This window comes from Notolepis coatsorum, assembly GCF_963971535.1.
Source record: "Notolepis coatsorum genome assembly, chromosome: 11".
NCBI lineage: Eukaryota > Metazoa > Chordata > Actinopteri > Aulopiformes > Paralepididae > Notolepis > Notolepis coatsorum.
This window is the reverse complement of record NC_140175.1, coordinates 111,039,124-111,058,550: the sequence shown is the minus strand read 5'-3', so window position 1 is coordinate 111,058,550 and position 19,427 is coordinate 111,039,124. Positions and strand designations below refer to the sequence as shown.

The following is a 19,427-nucleotide window of genomic DNA, read 5'->3' as shown; positions in this document are numbered from 1 at the left end:
TCAAATGTCGGTCATGTGGTGGAAGTGTTTAGTACAGTCACACAACAGAACACCGCTGTAGAGTACAGTCACACAACAGAACACCGCTGGTTCGACCAGCGCTTTTGCCGCGTCTCTCTTTGCGCGAGGGCGTGTGCTAGTGGATTGATTGATTGGCCGTGTGGCCAATCAGAGAAACGCTGAACGAAAAGCTGAACACAAGTTGGTTGCCTTTAATATTCACGCCTCCTGGCTGGGGCTCTGGGCTCGCTGCTGCCTGCTGGAATCAGACTCAGGAATTCCAGATTCCACCCCTTGTGAGTGACTCATCGTTTCCATAATGACCACAGAGGAGCTCCCAAAAGCTCCTAATGTCATACTTACAGGAAGTCAGGTGATGATGACTCCTACTCTGCAAACACACACACACACACACACACACACACACACACACACACACACACACACACACACACACACACACAAGATTAAACTGAGCTCTCAAGTTAGAATATGGCTAGCTGTGGTAGTCGTGGTCCTGGTCAGACATCCACTGGTGTACTGTATGCTTTAAAAACAATGTTTTAACCCTTTCAGTACCACACTGCCAATGGGTCAACCCTTTCACCATGACAATACAGAAGGTTACCCTTTCACTACCACACTACAGAAGGTTAACCTTTCACTACCACACTACAGAAGGTTAACCTTTCACTACCACACTACAGAAGGTTAACCTTTCACCGTGACAATACAGAAGGTTAACCCTTTCACCGCGACAATACAGAAGGTTAACCTTTCACTACCACACTACAGAAGGTTAACCTTTCACTACCACACTACAGAAGGTTAACCCTTTCACTACCACACTACAGAAGGTTAACCTTTCACTACCACACTACAGAAGGTTAACCTTTCACTACCACACTACAGAAGGTTAACCCTTTCACCGCGACAATACAGAAGGTTAACCTTTCACTACCACACTACAGAAGGTTAACCTTTCACTACCACACTACAGAAGGTTAACCTTTCACTACCACACTACAGAAGGTTAACCCTTTCACTGTGACAATACAGAAGGTTAACCCTTTCACCGTGACAATACAGAAGGTTAACCTTTCACTACCACACTACAGAAGGTTAACCCTTTCACTACCACACTACATAAGGTTAACCTTTCACTACCACACTACAGAAGGTTAACCCTTTCACTACCACATTACTGAAGGTTAACCCTTTCACTACCACACTACTGAAGGTTAACCCTTTCACTATCACACTACAGAAGGTTAACCTTTCACTAGTGTGGTAGTGAAAGGGTTAACCTTCTGTAGTGTGGTAGTGAAAGGGTTAATAGAAGAAGAAAAAAACATTTTAGTTATGTTTTGCATTATGTTTTGCCCACATTCATCAAATAAAAACAAAACATTTTAGTTATCAATTCTTAGAGCGACACTTTCAGTTGTATAATGTTGTCTGACTGTCTGCACAGCAGAGCTGCAGAGTAGAGGAGCAGACTTCACTCCACGTGATGGAGAGACAGGACAGGTTATCAGGGTTCGCACAAGGTCCTTGAAGTGCTTAAAGAGCTTGACTTTTTACCAAAAAAAGTCAATGCCTGGAATTCCTTGAAAACAGCAAATTTTTTAACAAGGTGCTTAAAAAGTCCGTGAAATTCAAATCAACATCAACTTTCAAGCATTGATTCATGATAAAATGTATCTAAAGTGTAACTAATTGTCAGAAATTTGTTTTAAACCATAAATATTGGATCCGATTTTCTTTCTATAAAAAAAACGGCATTTAAAAGTGAATTGTATCCTTTTAAATGCCCTTTTAAAATTAAAGAGTGCTTGGAAAAGTACTTGAAAGTCCTTGGATTTCATTTAGCAATGTCTGTGGGGACCCTGGGTTATACAAAAATGGCTTTGGCAATAAATGACTAGAACTCTGCTAAACTCCCCTAAACTTTCCCCTTCTCTTCTCTATATATTACACACCTGCAACTGTCACCCAGCCTTTTAACCCTTTCACTGCCACACGACAGAAGGTTAACCATTTACTATCACACAACCGACGGTTGTGCTGTCGTGCGGCAGTGAAAGGGTTAACCGTCTGTGTATTGTTGCAGTGAAAGGGTTAACCGTTTTGGTTGTGCAGCAGTGAAAGGGTTAACTGTAATTTGACTGTTCTGCTTCATGTATGTATCATGTATCAACTAATTTCACTTGGTTGTTTGTTTGTGTGTTTTTTAACAATTTCCTGTACCTCTGTGTCGTTTGTACCATCTGTCTCTTTATTTAAATCCCCTTTCCCTGTTACCCTTTCAAGGAGACTAAATAAGAACGTTATTCCATTTGTTCCATCCAGTTTAATAAGGGACGATATACAAACAAGTCTCGGACGACTGCAGATGTATTTACAAATAGCGTCTCAGCTTCCTGTTCCGGTCGCTGCGCTGCTGTACAGGGTCGTCTATTATAGAGGCGCTGTATAGATATTCTCTATCTCCCCCAGAGTCTTTAACATACTGTGTAAAGGCTGAGACGAAACGAACACACTAAAATGTGAATAAATGCCTGTATAACCCACACCCAGGTTATGTGACTATAAATCATGTGTCCATTATGTGACTAGCCCATGGTATAGTCCCTGTGCCAGGCAGGCGCTCTGGTTGCCCTGGTGGATCGGCGTAATTCCGCCCTAGGTGCAGGGGGCGACACAGTGGACACCGGTGGGGGATCGGCTCCCGGGTCCAAAGGGGCCGGTGGTGACGCACGAAGGATCGTGTGCGAAGCGGGCGGCGTCCCACGCCGGGGTTGGCTCGCCAACGTGAGTACCGGTGGCGATGTGGGGGACACAGGGTCGCAGTAGAGGTCAGGCAGACGTGGTGTCACAACGAGTGCTGGTACGGTGACACGGGTCGCCAGGTCGTCGTAAATTGATCGAGGAGGCGGAAGGTTGTTGCGAACAGGGCTGAACTTGCGTAGGAACCTCCTGTTCCGAAGTGTGACTCTGCCCGAGCCGTCGATCTTGACCACGTATTGATCATGCTGGCGTACCTCCACAACACTGCCTGTCCTGTCCCATTTGTTGGGGTAGGGCCCTGTCTGGTTCTGTACACGGACCATGTCCCCTACCATGAGTGGCAGGAGGCGTTTTGTGTGCTCCGCCCAGGCATCCGCTGTGCGGATGTGGCGTTTGCGGAGAGCCTCCTCCCTTGCCATCAGTGTCTCCCGCCAGGTCTCGTCCAGACTCCTTAGCCTCGATATACTCGATCATACAGTCCTATAGTGGCATGTTCTGGTTCTTCTCACCCAGCAGGTCGAGCTGTATTTCCGAATCTGCAATGCCACGGGCAATCACGTCGCGTAGGATCTCTTCCGTGAAGTCGTTGACAGTCGTTGACCTGTGCATTTCATCTGGTACTTGCACGTGTCCGCCTGCCCCTTGATGCGGGTGTGGAACGACCGGATGGGCTCTTCATAACCCTGCCGCATGTTAGACAGGGCTGCCCGAGCTACCATGGTGTTCTCTGCGCGAACGGCGATTGCCTTCATGGCAGCAAGGACGTCTTCCTCGTCGTTGCCCGCTAGGCTCCTGCCTGCCGCGAGTGTGAGGTCCTTCCTCAGATCCTCCTCGCAGCACTCCAGTAGCTGTGAAACTATGCAGCTTGGTGCCTGTTTTGTACTCACCCCAGCGGGTTACAAAGTATGACCAGGCCTCACCCGTTCCGGCCAGTGCTATGGAGGGACGCTTTAGCTTCTCCATTTTAGCATTTGCGCCCGGCGCCCAGGGGGCTGCGCCTGCGACATGTATAGTGGCGTGTACACTTAACATGGCCGCCACCACCGCCACCGCTGCATGCTCAGCTACATAGTCACAACCCTCAATAGGGCACTCTGCATTTATAAGCACCATTGTCAGTTATTTGGATGAATAATTATAATAGCTTGCTTCCAACGTATACAAAATTACTTCAGACTACAGCTGTAGCTCCAACAAAAAAATTATCCTTTTTGGCACCTTCCGTTGTAGAGCTAATAATAAAAATCCACTATAATCCAATGAAATTATCCTGTACATGAAAGTAAAAATCCATACCAATTGTCGACGTTAACAGTGTCCTGGTCCTTTAAGTCGACAAGGTGCGTGTTTGCCGACGGCTCCGTCGACTATCCGACTTTCTCCGTGGTCTGTTTGCGCACCTCGTCCTCCTCCTCTGATCCACTGATCATATCCGTTGGACTACATCCAGATGTTTGTATATAAATAAGAACGATATTCCATTTGTTCCATCCCGTTTAATAAGGGACGATGACAATATACAAACAAGTCTCGGACGACTGCAGGTGTATTTACAAATAGCGTCTCAGCTTCCTGTTCCGGTCGCTGCGCTGCTGTGCAGGGTCGTCTGTTATAGAGGCGCTGTCTAGATATTCTCTAGAGACCTTTTGTCCTCTCGCCAGGCCGTCACTGAAAATAGGAATTTGTTCTTAATTAATTGACCTGCCTGGTTAAATAAAGGTTTAAAATATATATATATATATATATATATATATATATATATATATATATATATATATATATATATATATATGATATATTGGGTTTAAATCCAAAATAAATAAATAAATATATATATTTCAGATTTAAACCCAATGCTAATAGGACACCTGCTAACGTTAATGAGGCGATCTGTAAACTTTGTATGCTGAAGGAAGTGCTGCTGAGTGAGTGTCTGCTGAGTGAGGCTGAGTGGCTGTTTTTAATTTTATCCGTTTGTTGGAGTTGATGCTGTGTCCATCTCAGCCTGATTTGTGTCCGTTTTGATGGTGTGAACCTTTAGAACTGACGGATGCGTTACCGTCCACAAGGCTGTTTCTGCAAAGGCACGATTACATCAGGTTCAAATTTTTTAATAAACCAACGAACAGTAATACCTTCCATCAGAATAAACCAACGAACAGTAATACCTTCCATCAGAATAAACCAACGAACAGTAAAACCTTCCATCAGAATAAACCAACGAAGAGTAAAACCTTCCATCAGAATAAACCAACAAACAGTAATACCTTCCATCAGAATAAACCAACAAACAGTAATACCTTCCATCAGAATAAACCAACAAATGGTAATACCTTCCATCAGAATAAACCAACAAATGGTAATACGTTCCATCAGAATAAACCAACGAACAGTAATACCTTCCATCAGAATAAACCAACGAATGGTAATACGTTCCATCAGAATAAACCAACGAACAGTAATACCTTCCATCAGAATAAACCAACAAATGGTAATACCTTCCATCAGAATAAACCAACAAATGGTAATACGTTCCATCAGAATAAACCAACGAACAGTAATACCTTCCATCAGAATAAACCAACGAATGGTAATACGTTCCATCAGAATAAACCAACGAACAGTAATACCTTCCATCAGAATAAACCAACGAATGGTAATACCTTCTGTGTATTGTAGCCGCAGCCAAAGCAGTATTACTGTTCTTTGGTTTATTTTTAAATGTTTAAATAACCTAACATCAACAAATGGATAATACTAATCATTGAAAATGAATAAAAAACAGACGTAGACGGACAGACACTGGATCAATATAGCATAACGTTAAAGATCAAAGTAAGCGCGGGGCGGCTAAGTGGTGCAGTGGGCAAGGCGCTCGCCACTAACGCAGGAGATGCTGGGTTCGAGCCCAGCTCTCTGCGTTGCTTCCGGCTTGGCTGGTCGTTCATACTAATACAATTGGCAGTATTAGGGGGTGGGAAAGCCGGTGGGTGGGGATCGGACGCTGTGGACAGCGACTCCTACAGGTCGGTTGGTGCGCCTGTACAGCAGAATCAGGAAGTATCGGGGGCAGCGTGAGCCTCCCACGCGTTACTCCTCGCCGCTGAGAGATTGCGCTGTTCAGGTGAAAAGATGCGACAGCTGCCTCCTTGTGTACCGGAGGGGACACGGGATGCAAGGCTTGGTCCACATTGCAGCCGACCAGTGGGAGGCATGGCCTAACAACGTTCGAGACGGGGGAGGGTAGAATTGGATAATACGAAATTGGGATGGCAGAAAAATAGAAAAATGGAAGAAAAAGTAGATACAAAAAAAAAATATCAAAGTAAGTGCTTGATATTGAACTTGTAAAATGTCATGAACTATATTAGAGCCATTATCCATATTTAAATAACAACCATTATCACATTTAAATAAGAGCCATTATCCATATTTAAATAAGAACCATTATTCATATTTAAATAAGAGTCATTATCCATATTTAAACAATAACCATTATTCATGTTTAAATAAGAACCATTATCCATGTATGGTGACTGTCCAAATATACTGTAGTCACCGAGAGACTAACACGGGGAAATAATGATACCTGCCAGACGCACCGCTCGCCACATAATCACTGCTCCAGGATACTGTGTTTGGTTAGTTTATTGGAGTTAAAAACAGTTAATATATTATCAAAAATAAAGTGAGTCACGGTTTGATTTATCATAGTGTAGCGTGCGTGCGGTCAGCAAAGTGTGACTTCCCCGTTCACTCCCTCATCATTACCGTACCAGAAACCCGCCGGTGAACAGCTGATTTTACTACTACGACACCACGTGACCCATTTGTGAATGACGTGACCCTAACAACCCGAGTTGTGTATACCTGTCACCAACAATCCATATTTAAATAAGAACCATTATCCATATCCTACCAAGATGTCTGTAATGGTCATTTAACCTCTTAAGCCCGATCGGTACCAGGCCGAGATTTATTTCACGTCACAGATCAATACAGACTGTATTAAGTGATGTTGTTTCTTTTTTAAATGTAGCCAAGAGTAAAGACCCTAACCCTATCAAAACAGTGTATATTTTCAGCCCTATGTTTGTTTAGCAATATTGTTTCTTTACCTTTCTGTCTCACTCAGGTAAAGAATTGTGGAGTTATGGACATTAACCGGAAATAACTGTACTTGCAGTTGATTTCATTCACAGTCTTTGCTGCCCTCTACCGGGCGCCTGGTGGTTCTAAATCCAGATTTAACTATGCCATCAGATAGACATGGTCTGTGGCTTTTAAACGAGGTATAACAAGCCTATAATAGAGCCATTATATATATAATATATTCATATTTCATATTGCATGTGTCCGGATGTCAAAATGCAGTACTGTATCTACAAAAAAAAACTGTAAATCATCTGACCGTTGTTCATTTGCTTAGATTTTTTCTGTACACTTGATCTCAAGAAGGTGCTGAATGAGCTCAGTGGCATCTTTTAGCTTTTGGTCAATGTTAGCATGGTGTGTTATTCACCATCAAAGATGGAGAACATTTATTATAATAATAATTTATATTCTCCTTTTGGTTCATTACAATTTACTCAAGCATAGTAACAGACAGGGCGGCTCAGTGACGCAGTGGGCAAGGCGCTCGCCACTAACGCAGGAGATGCTGGTATCGAGCCCAGCTCTCTGCGCTGCTACCGGCTTGGCCGGTCGTTCATATTAACACAATTGGCTGTTAGAGGGTGGGAAAGCCGGTGGGTGGGGATTGGACGTTGTGGACAGCGACTCCTACAGGTCGGTTGGTGCGCCTGTACAGCAGAATCGGGAAGTATCGGGGGCAGCGTGAGCCTCCCACGCGTTACTCCTCGCGCTGTTCAGGTGAAAAGATGCGACGGCTGCCTCCTCGTGTACCGGAGGGGACATGTGATGCAAGGCTTGGTCCTCACTGCAGCTGACCAGTGGGAGGCATAGTCTAGCAACGTTCGAGACAGGGGAGGGAAGAATTGGCGATGCGAAAATTGGGATGGGAGAAAAATAGAAAATAAGGAGAAAAAGTGGATAAAAAAAAGCATAGTAACAGACACAATATTTCTGACACTGGGAATACATTCCCTGAGGTCCATAGATGTCCCTAGATACCAAGAACATGCTAATGGACCTTGTAGAAGTGGAGCAATCTTCCATTTACTTGGTATGGTATGTACCGGTACTTTTAGGCGAATTTTCTGAAAATCTGGCTAGGAACAGGTTTCTGGTGGTGTCCTAGAACCCTATGAATGTGTACAGGGCTAACGTGTCTCTGTCTGTTTCCAGCGGTTATCGCCACAACGACCCACACCACTGTGGTCACTGGCATCCCAGCTCCATATCCTCAGCAGGCTACAGCGTTTCCGGGACCACCACAGTCCTACCAGGGGGCCCAGTCCTACCAGGGGGCCCCGTACCCAGCCTACCAGCCGGTCCCGGTCCAGCCTCTGGCTTACGGGGGGCCGCCTATGCCCACGGCACCCTACCATGGCCTGCCCTATACCCCTGGACCCCCCCCACCCTACCAGGAGGCCTGTGAGTTTGGGGTTCAGGGATGTGATTTGGGACATTGTTGGTGCAAAGCCCACATTTCCCAGTGGGATGGAGATGTGGGTAGAGGCTGTCATTTAGTGTCATTATCAGACCAGGATATCATATTAGTCTTATTATCAGACCAGGATATCATATTAGTCTTATTATCAGACCAGGATATCATAATCTTATTATCAGACCAGGATATCATAGTCTTATTATCAGACCAGTATATCATAGTCTTATTATCAGACCAGAATATCATAGTCTTATTATCAGACCAGAATATCAGTCTTATTATCAGACCAGGATATCATAATCTTATTATCAGACCAGAATATCAGTCTTATTATCAGACCAGGATATCATAGTCTTATTATCAGACCAGAATATCATAATCTTATTATCAGACCAGAATATCAGTCTTATTATCAGACCAGGATATCATAGTCTTATTATCAGACCAGAATATCATAATCTTATTATCAGACCAGAATATCAGTCTTATTATCAGACCAGGATATCATAATCTTATTAACAGACCAGAATATCATAGTCTTATCAGATCAGGATATCATAGTCTTATTATCAGACCAGAATATCACAATCTTATTATCAGACCAGAATATCATAGTCTTATTATCAGACCAGAATATCATAATCTTATTATCAGACCAGAATATTAGTCTTATTATCAGACCAGGATATCATAATCTTATTATCAGACCAGAATATCATAATCTTATTATCAGACCAGGATATTATAGTCTTATTATCAGACCAGAATATCAGTCTTATCAGACCAGAATATCATAATCTTATTATCAGACCAGGATATCATAGTCTTATTATCAGACCAGAATATCAGTCTTATTATCAGACCAGAATATCATAATCTTATTATCAGACCAGAATATCATAGTCTTATTATCAGACCAGGATATCATAATCTTATTATCAGACCAGAATATCATAGTCTTATCAGATCGGGATATCATAGTCTTATTATCAGACCAGGATATCAGTCTTATCAGACCAGAATATCATAATCTTATTATCAGACCAGGATATCATAATCTTATTATCAGACCAGAATATCATATCAGTCTTATTATCAGACCAGGATATCATAATCTTATTATCAGACCAGAATATCATAGTTTTATTATCAGACCAGGATATCATAATCTTATTATCAGACCAGAATATCATAATCTTATTATCAGACCAGGATATCATAGTCTTATTATCAGACCAGAATATCATAATCTTATTATCAGACCAGAATATCATAATCTTATTATCAGACCAGAATATCATAATTGTATTATCAGACCAGAATATCATAGTATTATTATCAGACCAGAATATCATAATCGTATTATCAGACCAGAATATCATAGTCTTATTATCAGACCAGAATATCATAGTCTTATTATCAGACCAGAATATCATAGTCTTATTATCAGACCAGAATATCATAATCTTATTATCAGACCAGAATATCAGTCTTATTATCAGACCAGGATATCATAGTCTTATTATCAGACCAAAATATCATAATCTTATTATCAGACCAGAATATCAGTCTTATTATCAGACCAGGATATCATAGTCTTATTATCAGACCAGAATATCATAATCTTATTATCAGACCAGAATATCAGTCTTATTATCAGACCAGGATATCATAATCTTATTATCAGACCAGAATATCATAGTCTTATTATCAGATCAGGATATCATAGTCTTATTATCAGACCAGAATATCATAATCTTATTATCAGACCAGAATATCATAGTCTTATTATCAGACCAGAATATCATAATCTTATTATCAGACCAGAATATTAGTCTTATTATCAGACCAGGATATCATAATCTTATTATCAGACCAGAATATCATAATCTTATTATCAGACCAGGATATCATAGTCTTATTATCAGACCAGAATATCAGTCTTATTATCAGACCAGGATATCATAATCTTATTATCAGACCAGAATATCATAGTCTTATTATCAGATCAGGATATCATAGTCTTATTATCAGACCAGAATATCATAATCTTATTATCAGACCAGAATATCATAGTCTTATTATCAGACCAGAATATCATAATCTTATTATCAGACCAGAATATTAGTCTTATTATCAGACCAGGATATCATAATCTTATTATCAGACCAGAATATCATAATCTTATTATCAGACCAGGATATCATAGTCTTATTATCAGACCAGAATATCAGTCTTATCAGACCAGAATATCATAATCTTATTATCAGACCAGGATATCAGTCTTATTATCAGACCAGAATATCAGTCTTATTATCAGACCAGAATATCATAATCTTATTATCAGACCAGAATATCATAGTCTTATTATCAGACCAGGATATCATAATCTTATTATCAGACCAGAATATCATAGTCTTATCAGATCGGGATATCATAGTCTTATTATCAGACCAGGATATCAGTCTTATCAGACCAGAATATCATAATCTTATTATCAGACCAGGATATCATAATCTTATTATCAGACCAGAATATCATATCAGTCTTATTATCAGACCAGGATATCATAATCTTATTATCAGACCAGAATATCATAGTTTTATTATCAGACCAGGATATCATAATCTTATTATCAGACCAGAATATCATAATCTTATTATCAGACCAGGATATCATAGTCTTATTATCAGACCAGAATATCATAATCTTATTATCAGACCAGAATATCATAATCTTATTATCAGACCAGGATATCATAGTCTTATTATCAGACCAGAATATCATAATCTTATTATCAGACCAGAATATCATAGTATTATTATCAGACCAGAATATCATAATCTTATTATCAGACCAGAATATCATAGTCTTATTATCAGACCAGAATATCATAGTCTTATTATCAGACCACAATATCATAGTCTTATTATCAGACCAGAATATCATAGTCTTATTATCAGACCAGGATATCATAGTCTTATTATCAGACCAGAATATCAGTCTTATTATCAGACCAGAATAATTATTCTTATTATCAGACCAGGATATCAGTCTTATTATCTCTATAATCTGTCTTTATTATCACATGAAATACCATCCATCTGTAATTACATGTTTATAATCTGACATGGTGTAATTACATGTTTATAATCTGACATGGTGTAATTACATGTTTATAATCTAACATGGTGTAATTATTACATGTTTATAATCTGACATGGTGTAATTACATGTTTATTATCTAACATGGTGTAATTACATGTTTATAATCTGACATGGTGTAATTACATGTTTATAATCTGACATGGTGTAATTACATGTTTATAATCTAACATGGTGTAATTATTACATGTTTATTATCTAACATGGTGTAATTACATGTCTCCCCATCAGCCTCCCACTGTACTGTTATCAAAGGGAAAGCACTGCCCACTCTTTAAAACATAAAATAACAGGTGCATTTATATAACAGCTTTTATCCAATGCGCTTTACAATTTGTTCCTCACATTTTACCCGTTCACTCACACATTCACACACTGACAGCGGAGGCGACCAAGCAAGGTGCCGACCTGCTCATCGGGAGCAATTAGGGGTTAAATGACTTGCTCAAGGACACTTCGACATGCTGCCCAGGAGGAGCGGGAATCAAACCGGGAAGCGTCTATTCTTTCCCCAATACATTTCCAGTTTCGCGTTCGCCTTCTGCGATCTGATTGGCCACTGACGTACGCTAGTTCTGCCCCCCCCCCCCGGTATGACGCCAGGCGGCCGTAGAAATAATGCGTGGAGAGCGAGCCTCAACGCGCGAGCGCACACACGCACTTTGAAATGAATCATTCCAGCAAAGTAGGCTTCTATTATTCGAATTACTGTTTTAATGGGTATCACAGTAGTAAGTCCTACTGTAGAACATGACATATTAGCATGACATCTGATTTATTAATGCCAATACTAAAGATTAAGGACAAACGCAATTGGCACAAGTGTAAATCATGGATTAGTCACTCAGTTTTAACATCCGATTTAGCTCACCTTGTTAGTCTGCTGGCTGTGGATCCTATGGTCACAAGTTCAAATCACTCTTGGTTCAAGTTTTTTCTTCTTCTTTTTTTTACGTTTAATTAATTTATCCACTCTGGTTGGATGGTGTGTATGTATTGTGCTGTATAATGAAAATACATTTTAATCAAATCTCATTTTGAAATCGCTACCTGTTGAGTGGATCACCATGGTGCAATCACCTCCGAAGCTGTCTGTCACTGCCGTGTCCATAGGCAGCGTAGCGATTTCAAAATGAGATTCGATTCAAATGTATTGTCATTATACAGCACAATACATACATATACATACACACCATCCAACCAGAGTGGATAAATTAATTAAACGTAAAAAAATTATAATAATTGAACCAAGAGTGATTTGAACTTGTGACCATAGGATCCACAGCCAGCAGACTAACGAGGTGAGCTAAGTCGGATGTTAAAACTGAGTGACTAATCCATGATTTACACTTGTGCCAATTGCGTTTGTCCTTAATCTTTTGTATTGGCATTGTCATGTACGCAGATCTGATAATAACAACTGGAGGACGGCACATGAGCAAAAGCAGCCCCTCTCAGTAAATATGTTCAAAATCAAGGTCCCAGGTGTAGGTGAAAGAAAGACACAACACAAGACGTTTTCCAAATAGTAAATTATATATTAAATGGAGGTAGGGGTTTAAACCTCCTCCATGGTGCACAGGGGAAAAGGTAGGGGAGGACAAACAAGACATACATGTAAGGCAACTCAAACAAACACTTAGTAGGTACGATACTACCTTGGGCCCATCCCAGGCCACCACAGCTGTGGAGTCTAACCCACACTCCATGTGATAAAATGGCACCGTGCCACACAGTGTTGTTTCTAGGCCATAGACAGGCGAGACAGAAGCCTCCCCACTCCACCATAAGGCAAGTGACTTCCAGCAATGAGACCCCTGTGTGTGTGTCATCTTCCCGCTTATATTCACTCATCCCACTAACTGCCCACAGGTGTAATCAAGCAGGTGCAATCAGCTCAATCAGGAGGATGAGTGGTCTCTGGGAAGAAGAGAAGAGGCAGCATTAAAAGATGACACATCACACCACCAAGAACAACATAACCCAACTCATGATACTAATCTGATGTTCACATGGTCTCCTAATACAGTAACAATGATAATGACCAACCCACGTACGTCACACCTCCCCCCATAAGAGCGAACCCGCAGGGTTAGCAAAACATTATCACCCATTATCAACCAACATCCGATTAGCATCACAGAACAAAAAGAATAAAATAGAAAGGTCCACAGACAAAACAGCAGCCTACACCATAAAACCAACCCATGTCAGATGCATCAGCTGCCGGACGTGGCTGGCACATTCCTCATACCGAAGCCATGACGGTATACTGTAGTCAACCATACGCGAATTGCTCAATGGTGTTCGCACTCCCAACATCAACCCAGTGCGTCCTGTAAGGCACATTAGAACACAACACAGCATGTGAAACAACAGTCCTGTCACATCTCAACTCCGACGAGACGCGGGCAGGACTTTTCATTAGCCTATTCACATGACACCAGCGTGTCCTCCTCCGCCGCCCGAGCGTATGCAACATATACTTAGTGGCAGAGACCTTTCCCCTTACCACATAAGGTCCTGAGAACCGGGCAGTGAGCACCGTACTAGGCGTGGGCAGCATAATAAACACCTCATCCCCCGCCTCAAAATGCTGCGTCACCGCCAACTTGCAAAACTCACCACAGACCGAGTCACCCAACGCTAGACCTTGGTCTCGCTTCCGCTCCTGTGCACTAGGGACAGCACAAATAGAAGGGACATTGGGGTGATTATTAATCAATGCATCACACAATACGTTCGTAAATGGAGCATCTCCAACCTCCAACACAGGGACGACCTTACCCCCAGCGATATCATTCCCCATGACGAAATCCACAGCCTTTACGGGAAAACATGGGCGAACCGCGACCGGAAAACAACCTGTGATCAGTGCAGACTGTACATGCACCTTATGCAACGGCACGCGCACACACCCCATGCCAATACCTCTCACCAATCCGCTCGACCGACAGGAGTCCACATCCAATGGTAATACATCAGCCAGGATGAACGATTGAGAGGCTCCTGTATCACGGAGTATTCTCACCCGTTGGTAGTCCCCAACTTTACCCGACAGGGACACACAACCATCAAACAAAAAGGGCTCAAAAGAGCTATGCCGGTCAGGACATGACACCGTACCAATCAACCCCACCCCTTTCGGTTCCTGGGCTGACTCCCTGGTCTCCTGTCGATCCCTTAGCGCATGACAGTCCTTCACAAAATGCCCTTCTTTTTTACAATAATGACACACTCGCTCGTCACCCAAGGCATTTCGAGACGGCGGTGAGCGAGGTCGGGATGGTCGCTCGTCACCTCCGCGATACGGCGGCCCTGACGGAGAAAACGCGCCCCCTCCTACATACACACCATTTCGTACAGAAACCTTTTTGTGGATCATTGCCAACTCGTCACACAAAACTGCAGCTTCCTGGAGGGTAGAAACCTTTCGCTCCTCTAACCGTATTATCATGTGTTCGGGCACAAATTTCTTAAATTGTTCAATGAGGATTAACTCGCTCAAAGCCTCGACCCCATCCACCTTACACGCTTCACACCAACGAGTGAACATCAACCGTTGTTCATGGGAAAATGCCACATGTGTTTGCGAGGGAGCTTTACTTAGTCCCCTAAACCGCTGCCTATACGCCTCCGGTACCAGTTCATATACGCGCAAGACAGCACCCTTCACTTTCTCATATACCATGCTGTCCTCCTTCGATAACAACTGGCATGCGTCCTGAGCCCTACCCGTGAGCTTATATTGCAATAATAGTGCCCACTGATCCTCCGGCCAATGCGAAGCCCACGCTACCCGCTCAAAATTAACAAAAAATGCTTCCACCTCAGACTCTCGAAAAACAGGAACCATAGCAATATGCTGTCCAACATTAAAACTGCCCCGGTAACCTTCAGATGAGGACGAAGAAGAGCCAACACTCTCCAGTTCCATCCTCTTTAGTGTAATCTGGAGCTCTCTGTCCTTCTCCCTTTCCTCGCTGTCTCGTACAGCCGCTTTGTCCTCTCTGTCTCGTACAGCTGCTCTGTCCTCTCTGTCTCGCTCCTCCCTGCGCAAAAGCGCTCTCTCCTCCATCTGGAGACGGGCAAAACGCAGACTAGAGCGCTTATGGCCAGAAGACGTGGATTCTTTATCTGAATCCCCCGCGCCCTCACTTTCAGCTCTGGGCGTACTACCATTCTTCCTAATAGCACCAGACTCCGGGTTAAGATCACGCAAGGGAGAGTCAACCCATTCGCCAGTATTTTCCACCTCCTGGTCACTATGACTCACTACTCCCCGAGCCGTGCTGAACACCTGTTGCTCCACCAACCCCGCTATTACAGCCGCCTTCATATCAGCTTTGGACTGGGAACTTTGCACAGTAATATTATAATGCTTAGCAATAAGGCATAATTCCGCCTTAGTGCAACCTTCCACCTGATCCGCTGTTGGATCCGCCACGAAGACTTCAAAAACAAACGCCGACGCAGCCATAATATGTCTTTATGCGTGACTATGACACACCCAAAAATATATATCACGTCCTCACTTAGTTAACCATGACCGTGCGCAATAAAAATAGACACATTCTGCTTTTATACCTCTTAACCAAAACAATCCAACTGACCACATCTACCAAATGAAACAATAACAAATGGTCCTAACCACTCAACTAGGAGTCACCTGTGTCACTCTAGCCTATCCCAGATAAACTACTCCACTACCTGGATGAAGGCTACACATATCTTCAGTCGCTTACCGATTTCATTGCGCGCTCCACCGGAATCACGACTCGTGCCCCCCACCCTCTAGCCAAGCAGGTGACCCCCCCCTGTTACCTATGTGGCAGAAAAATAGAATGGTTAAGAGCATCACAACAACAATGGTCTACAACAACAACAACAATGGTCAATCAACTGTGTAGCACGGACAATGGAACCCACTAACTTACCAATTTAGAAAACGCTATCTTATTACACCTGATATGCTTCAATCGACAAGTCACCCCGTTATTTTACCAACAAGGAACCATACAATTGCGCAAACTTAACGAGCCCCCATGTCATGTACGCAGATCTGATAATAACAACTGGAGGACGGCACATGAGCAAAAGCAGCCCCTCTCAGTAAATATGTTCAAAATCAAGGTCCCAGGTGTAGGTGAAAGAAAGACACAACACAAGACGTTTTCCAAATAGTAAATTATATATTAAATGGAGGTAGGGGTTTAAACCTCCTCCATGGTGCACAGGGGAAAAGGTAGGGGAGGACAAACAAGACATACATGTAAGGCAACTCAAACAAACACTTAGTAGGTACGATACTACCTTGGGCCCATCCCAGGCCACCACAGCTGTGGAGTCTAACCCACACTCCATGTGATAAAATGGCACCGTGCCACACAGTGTTGTTTCTAGGCCATAGACAGGCGAGACAGAAGCCTCCCCACTCCACCATAAGGCAAGTGACTTCCAGCAATGAGACCCCTGTGTGTGTGTCATCTTCCCGCTTATATTCACTCATCCCACTAACGCAGAACCAGCGTACGTCAGTGGCCAATCAGATTGCAGAAGGCCAACGCGGAACTGGAAATGTATTGGGGAAAGAATAGACGCAACCGGGAACCTCCGGATTACCAGACTACTGCTCTACCTCCCCCTATGTGTATGACAGTGTATGTGTGTCTGTGTGACTTACTCTTGTGTTTGACATTGTTCTTGTTCCTAGCTGGTCCTGGCTACCCTCCAGCCCCCATGCCTTACAGCCAGGCTGCATTCAGCCCCGGGCAGCAAGCCTACCCTCTGCAGCCCCCTGCTCAGCCCTCACAGCCAGCCTACTCTCTGCAGCCCCCTGCTCAGCCCTCACAGCCAGCCTACTCTCTGCAGCCCCCCGCTCAGCCCTCACAGCCCGACTACCTGGCCCAGCCGGCGTTCAACCCAGCCTACGCTCCTCCACCGCCTAAGCCTGGATACTAACCCTCCGCTCCTCCACGAGCCTGAACGCTAGCCCGGGCATGTCACTGCATCCTGGGACCCTGTGTAAACATGTACAGCCTTCGCTAGCGGACCATCCTTCTTCACATGCATGTAAACTTCTGGGGTTTGTGTGTGTGATGTGTCACACCTGTTAGTTTAGATGTGTGTGTGATGTGTCACACCTGTTAGTTTAGATGTGTGTGTGATGTGTCACACCCGTTAGTTTAGATGTGTGTGTGATGTGTCACACCTGTTAGTTTAGATGTGTGTGTGATGTGTCACACCTGTTAGTTTAGATGTGTGTGTGTGTGTTGTCACCCGTTAGTTTAGATGTGTGTGTGATGTGTCACACCCGTTAGTTTAGATGTGTGTGTGTTGTCACCCGTTAGTTTAGATGTGTGTGTGATGTGTCACACCCGTTAGTTTAGATGTGTGTGTGATGTGTCACACCTGTTAGTTTAGATGTGTGTGTGATGTGTCACACCTGTTAGTTTAGATGTGTGTGTGATGTGTCACACCTGTTAGTTTAGATGTGTGTGTGATGTGTCACACCTGTTAGTTTAGATGTGTGTGTGATGTCACCCGTTAGTTTAGATGTGTGTGTGATGTGTCACACCTGTTAGTTTAGATGTGTGTGTGATGTGTCACACCTGTTAGTTTAGATGTGTGTGTGATGTGTCACACCTGTTAGTTTAGATGTGTGTGTGATGTGTCACACCCGTTAGTTTAGATGTGTGTGTGATGTGTCACACCTGTTAGTTTAGATGTGTGTGTGTTGTCACCCGTTAGTTTAGATGTGTGTGTGATGTGTCACACCTGTTAGTTTAGATGTGTGTGATGTGTCACACCTGTTAGTTTAGATGTGTGTGTGATGTGTCACACCTGTTAGTTTAGATGTGTGTGATGTGTCACACCCGTTAGTTTAGATGTGTGTGTGATGTGTCACACCCGTTAGTTTAGATGTGTAAATATCTATATGCCTTTAGTGCATAAACTCACTATGTGGGAAGTTGAGAGGTCATGTGTGCAGGAAGGATCCTTATTGGTCTGTGTAATTTACTAAGTAATAGAAATTGTCTAATTGCGTAAAGTCACAGGAAAGAAGGAACCAGATTGAATTAAGATATTGTTATGTTTTTCATAACTTATCATATGAGTCGCGTAGTAAATGTCACTGCGTGTTGAAACCAGGGATAACTATTCCCTGTGAGGATGCTGCCCTCTACAGTCAGTGACGACTAGGCTGGCGAAGAGGTCATCCTTCCTGTATAGGGCTGTTTGCTGCCCCCCAGTGGCTAAATGGAGTTTATCATGTGTGTGTGTGTGAAGAGAAATTCCACCTAAAATGAAAAAGGATTAGTCCTGCAGTTTTTTTGCTGCTCCAAAAAAAAGATGTTACAAAAGCGATCATAATGTTTGATCTAGACGTCGCTCCAATGGAGGGTTTATCGTGTAACATGGGTTCATTTCAATGGGGGCACATAAAACTGACCAGACTGCATTGGCTCATTTGAAACCCAGAATGCCAAGACTCTGCAGAAAGATGCGGCTAGGGTTACGGTTAAATTACTAGGGTTAAATTATTAGACTAGGGCTAAATAATTAGGGTTAAATGATTATGGTTAATGATTATGGTTAAATTACAGTTACAGTTATGGTAACAGCCTTATCCGTGAGAGATGTCCTGGTTTTTATACCACTTTTTGTAAACTAATAGCAAAAAGGGAATTGTCATCTGCTGCACCAATAACTGGTCATATCTTGTAGTGGCCTTGGTTAGCGATCAATAGGATAGGCTTTTCCACATTCCTGACCAAATTCCTGTTAAGAAATTAATGTCAACTCCTTAGCCATGCACATCAGGAACAACGCAGAATGTAAACAATGTTCATATTACTAACCCTACCCCATCTTTGAACAAGATTCAAAATGAAGTTTA

At 42.8% G+C, this 19,427-nt stretch overlaps 1 protein-coding gene across 1 annotated transcript in view; it reads left to right on the top strand.

The window, feature by feature from the left end:
* LOC311237514 (protein shisa-4-like) overlaps nt 1-17,700 on the top strand; it is a 65,234-nt gene extending 47,534 nt beyond the window's left edge. Inside the window, exons 4-5 of the mRNA XM_084325440.1 lie at nt 8,098-8,346; nt 17,241-17,700. Coding sequence (XP_084181566.1) covers nt 8,098-8,346; nt 17,241-17,488 — 497 coding nt within the window. The 3' untranslated portion in view covers nt 17,489-17,700. The remainder of the gene's footprint in view (nt 1-8,097; nt 8,347-17,240) is intronic.
* Nucleotides 17,701-19,427: the final 1,727 nt, after the last annotated feature.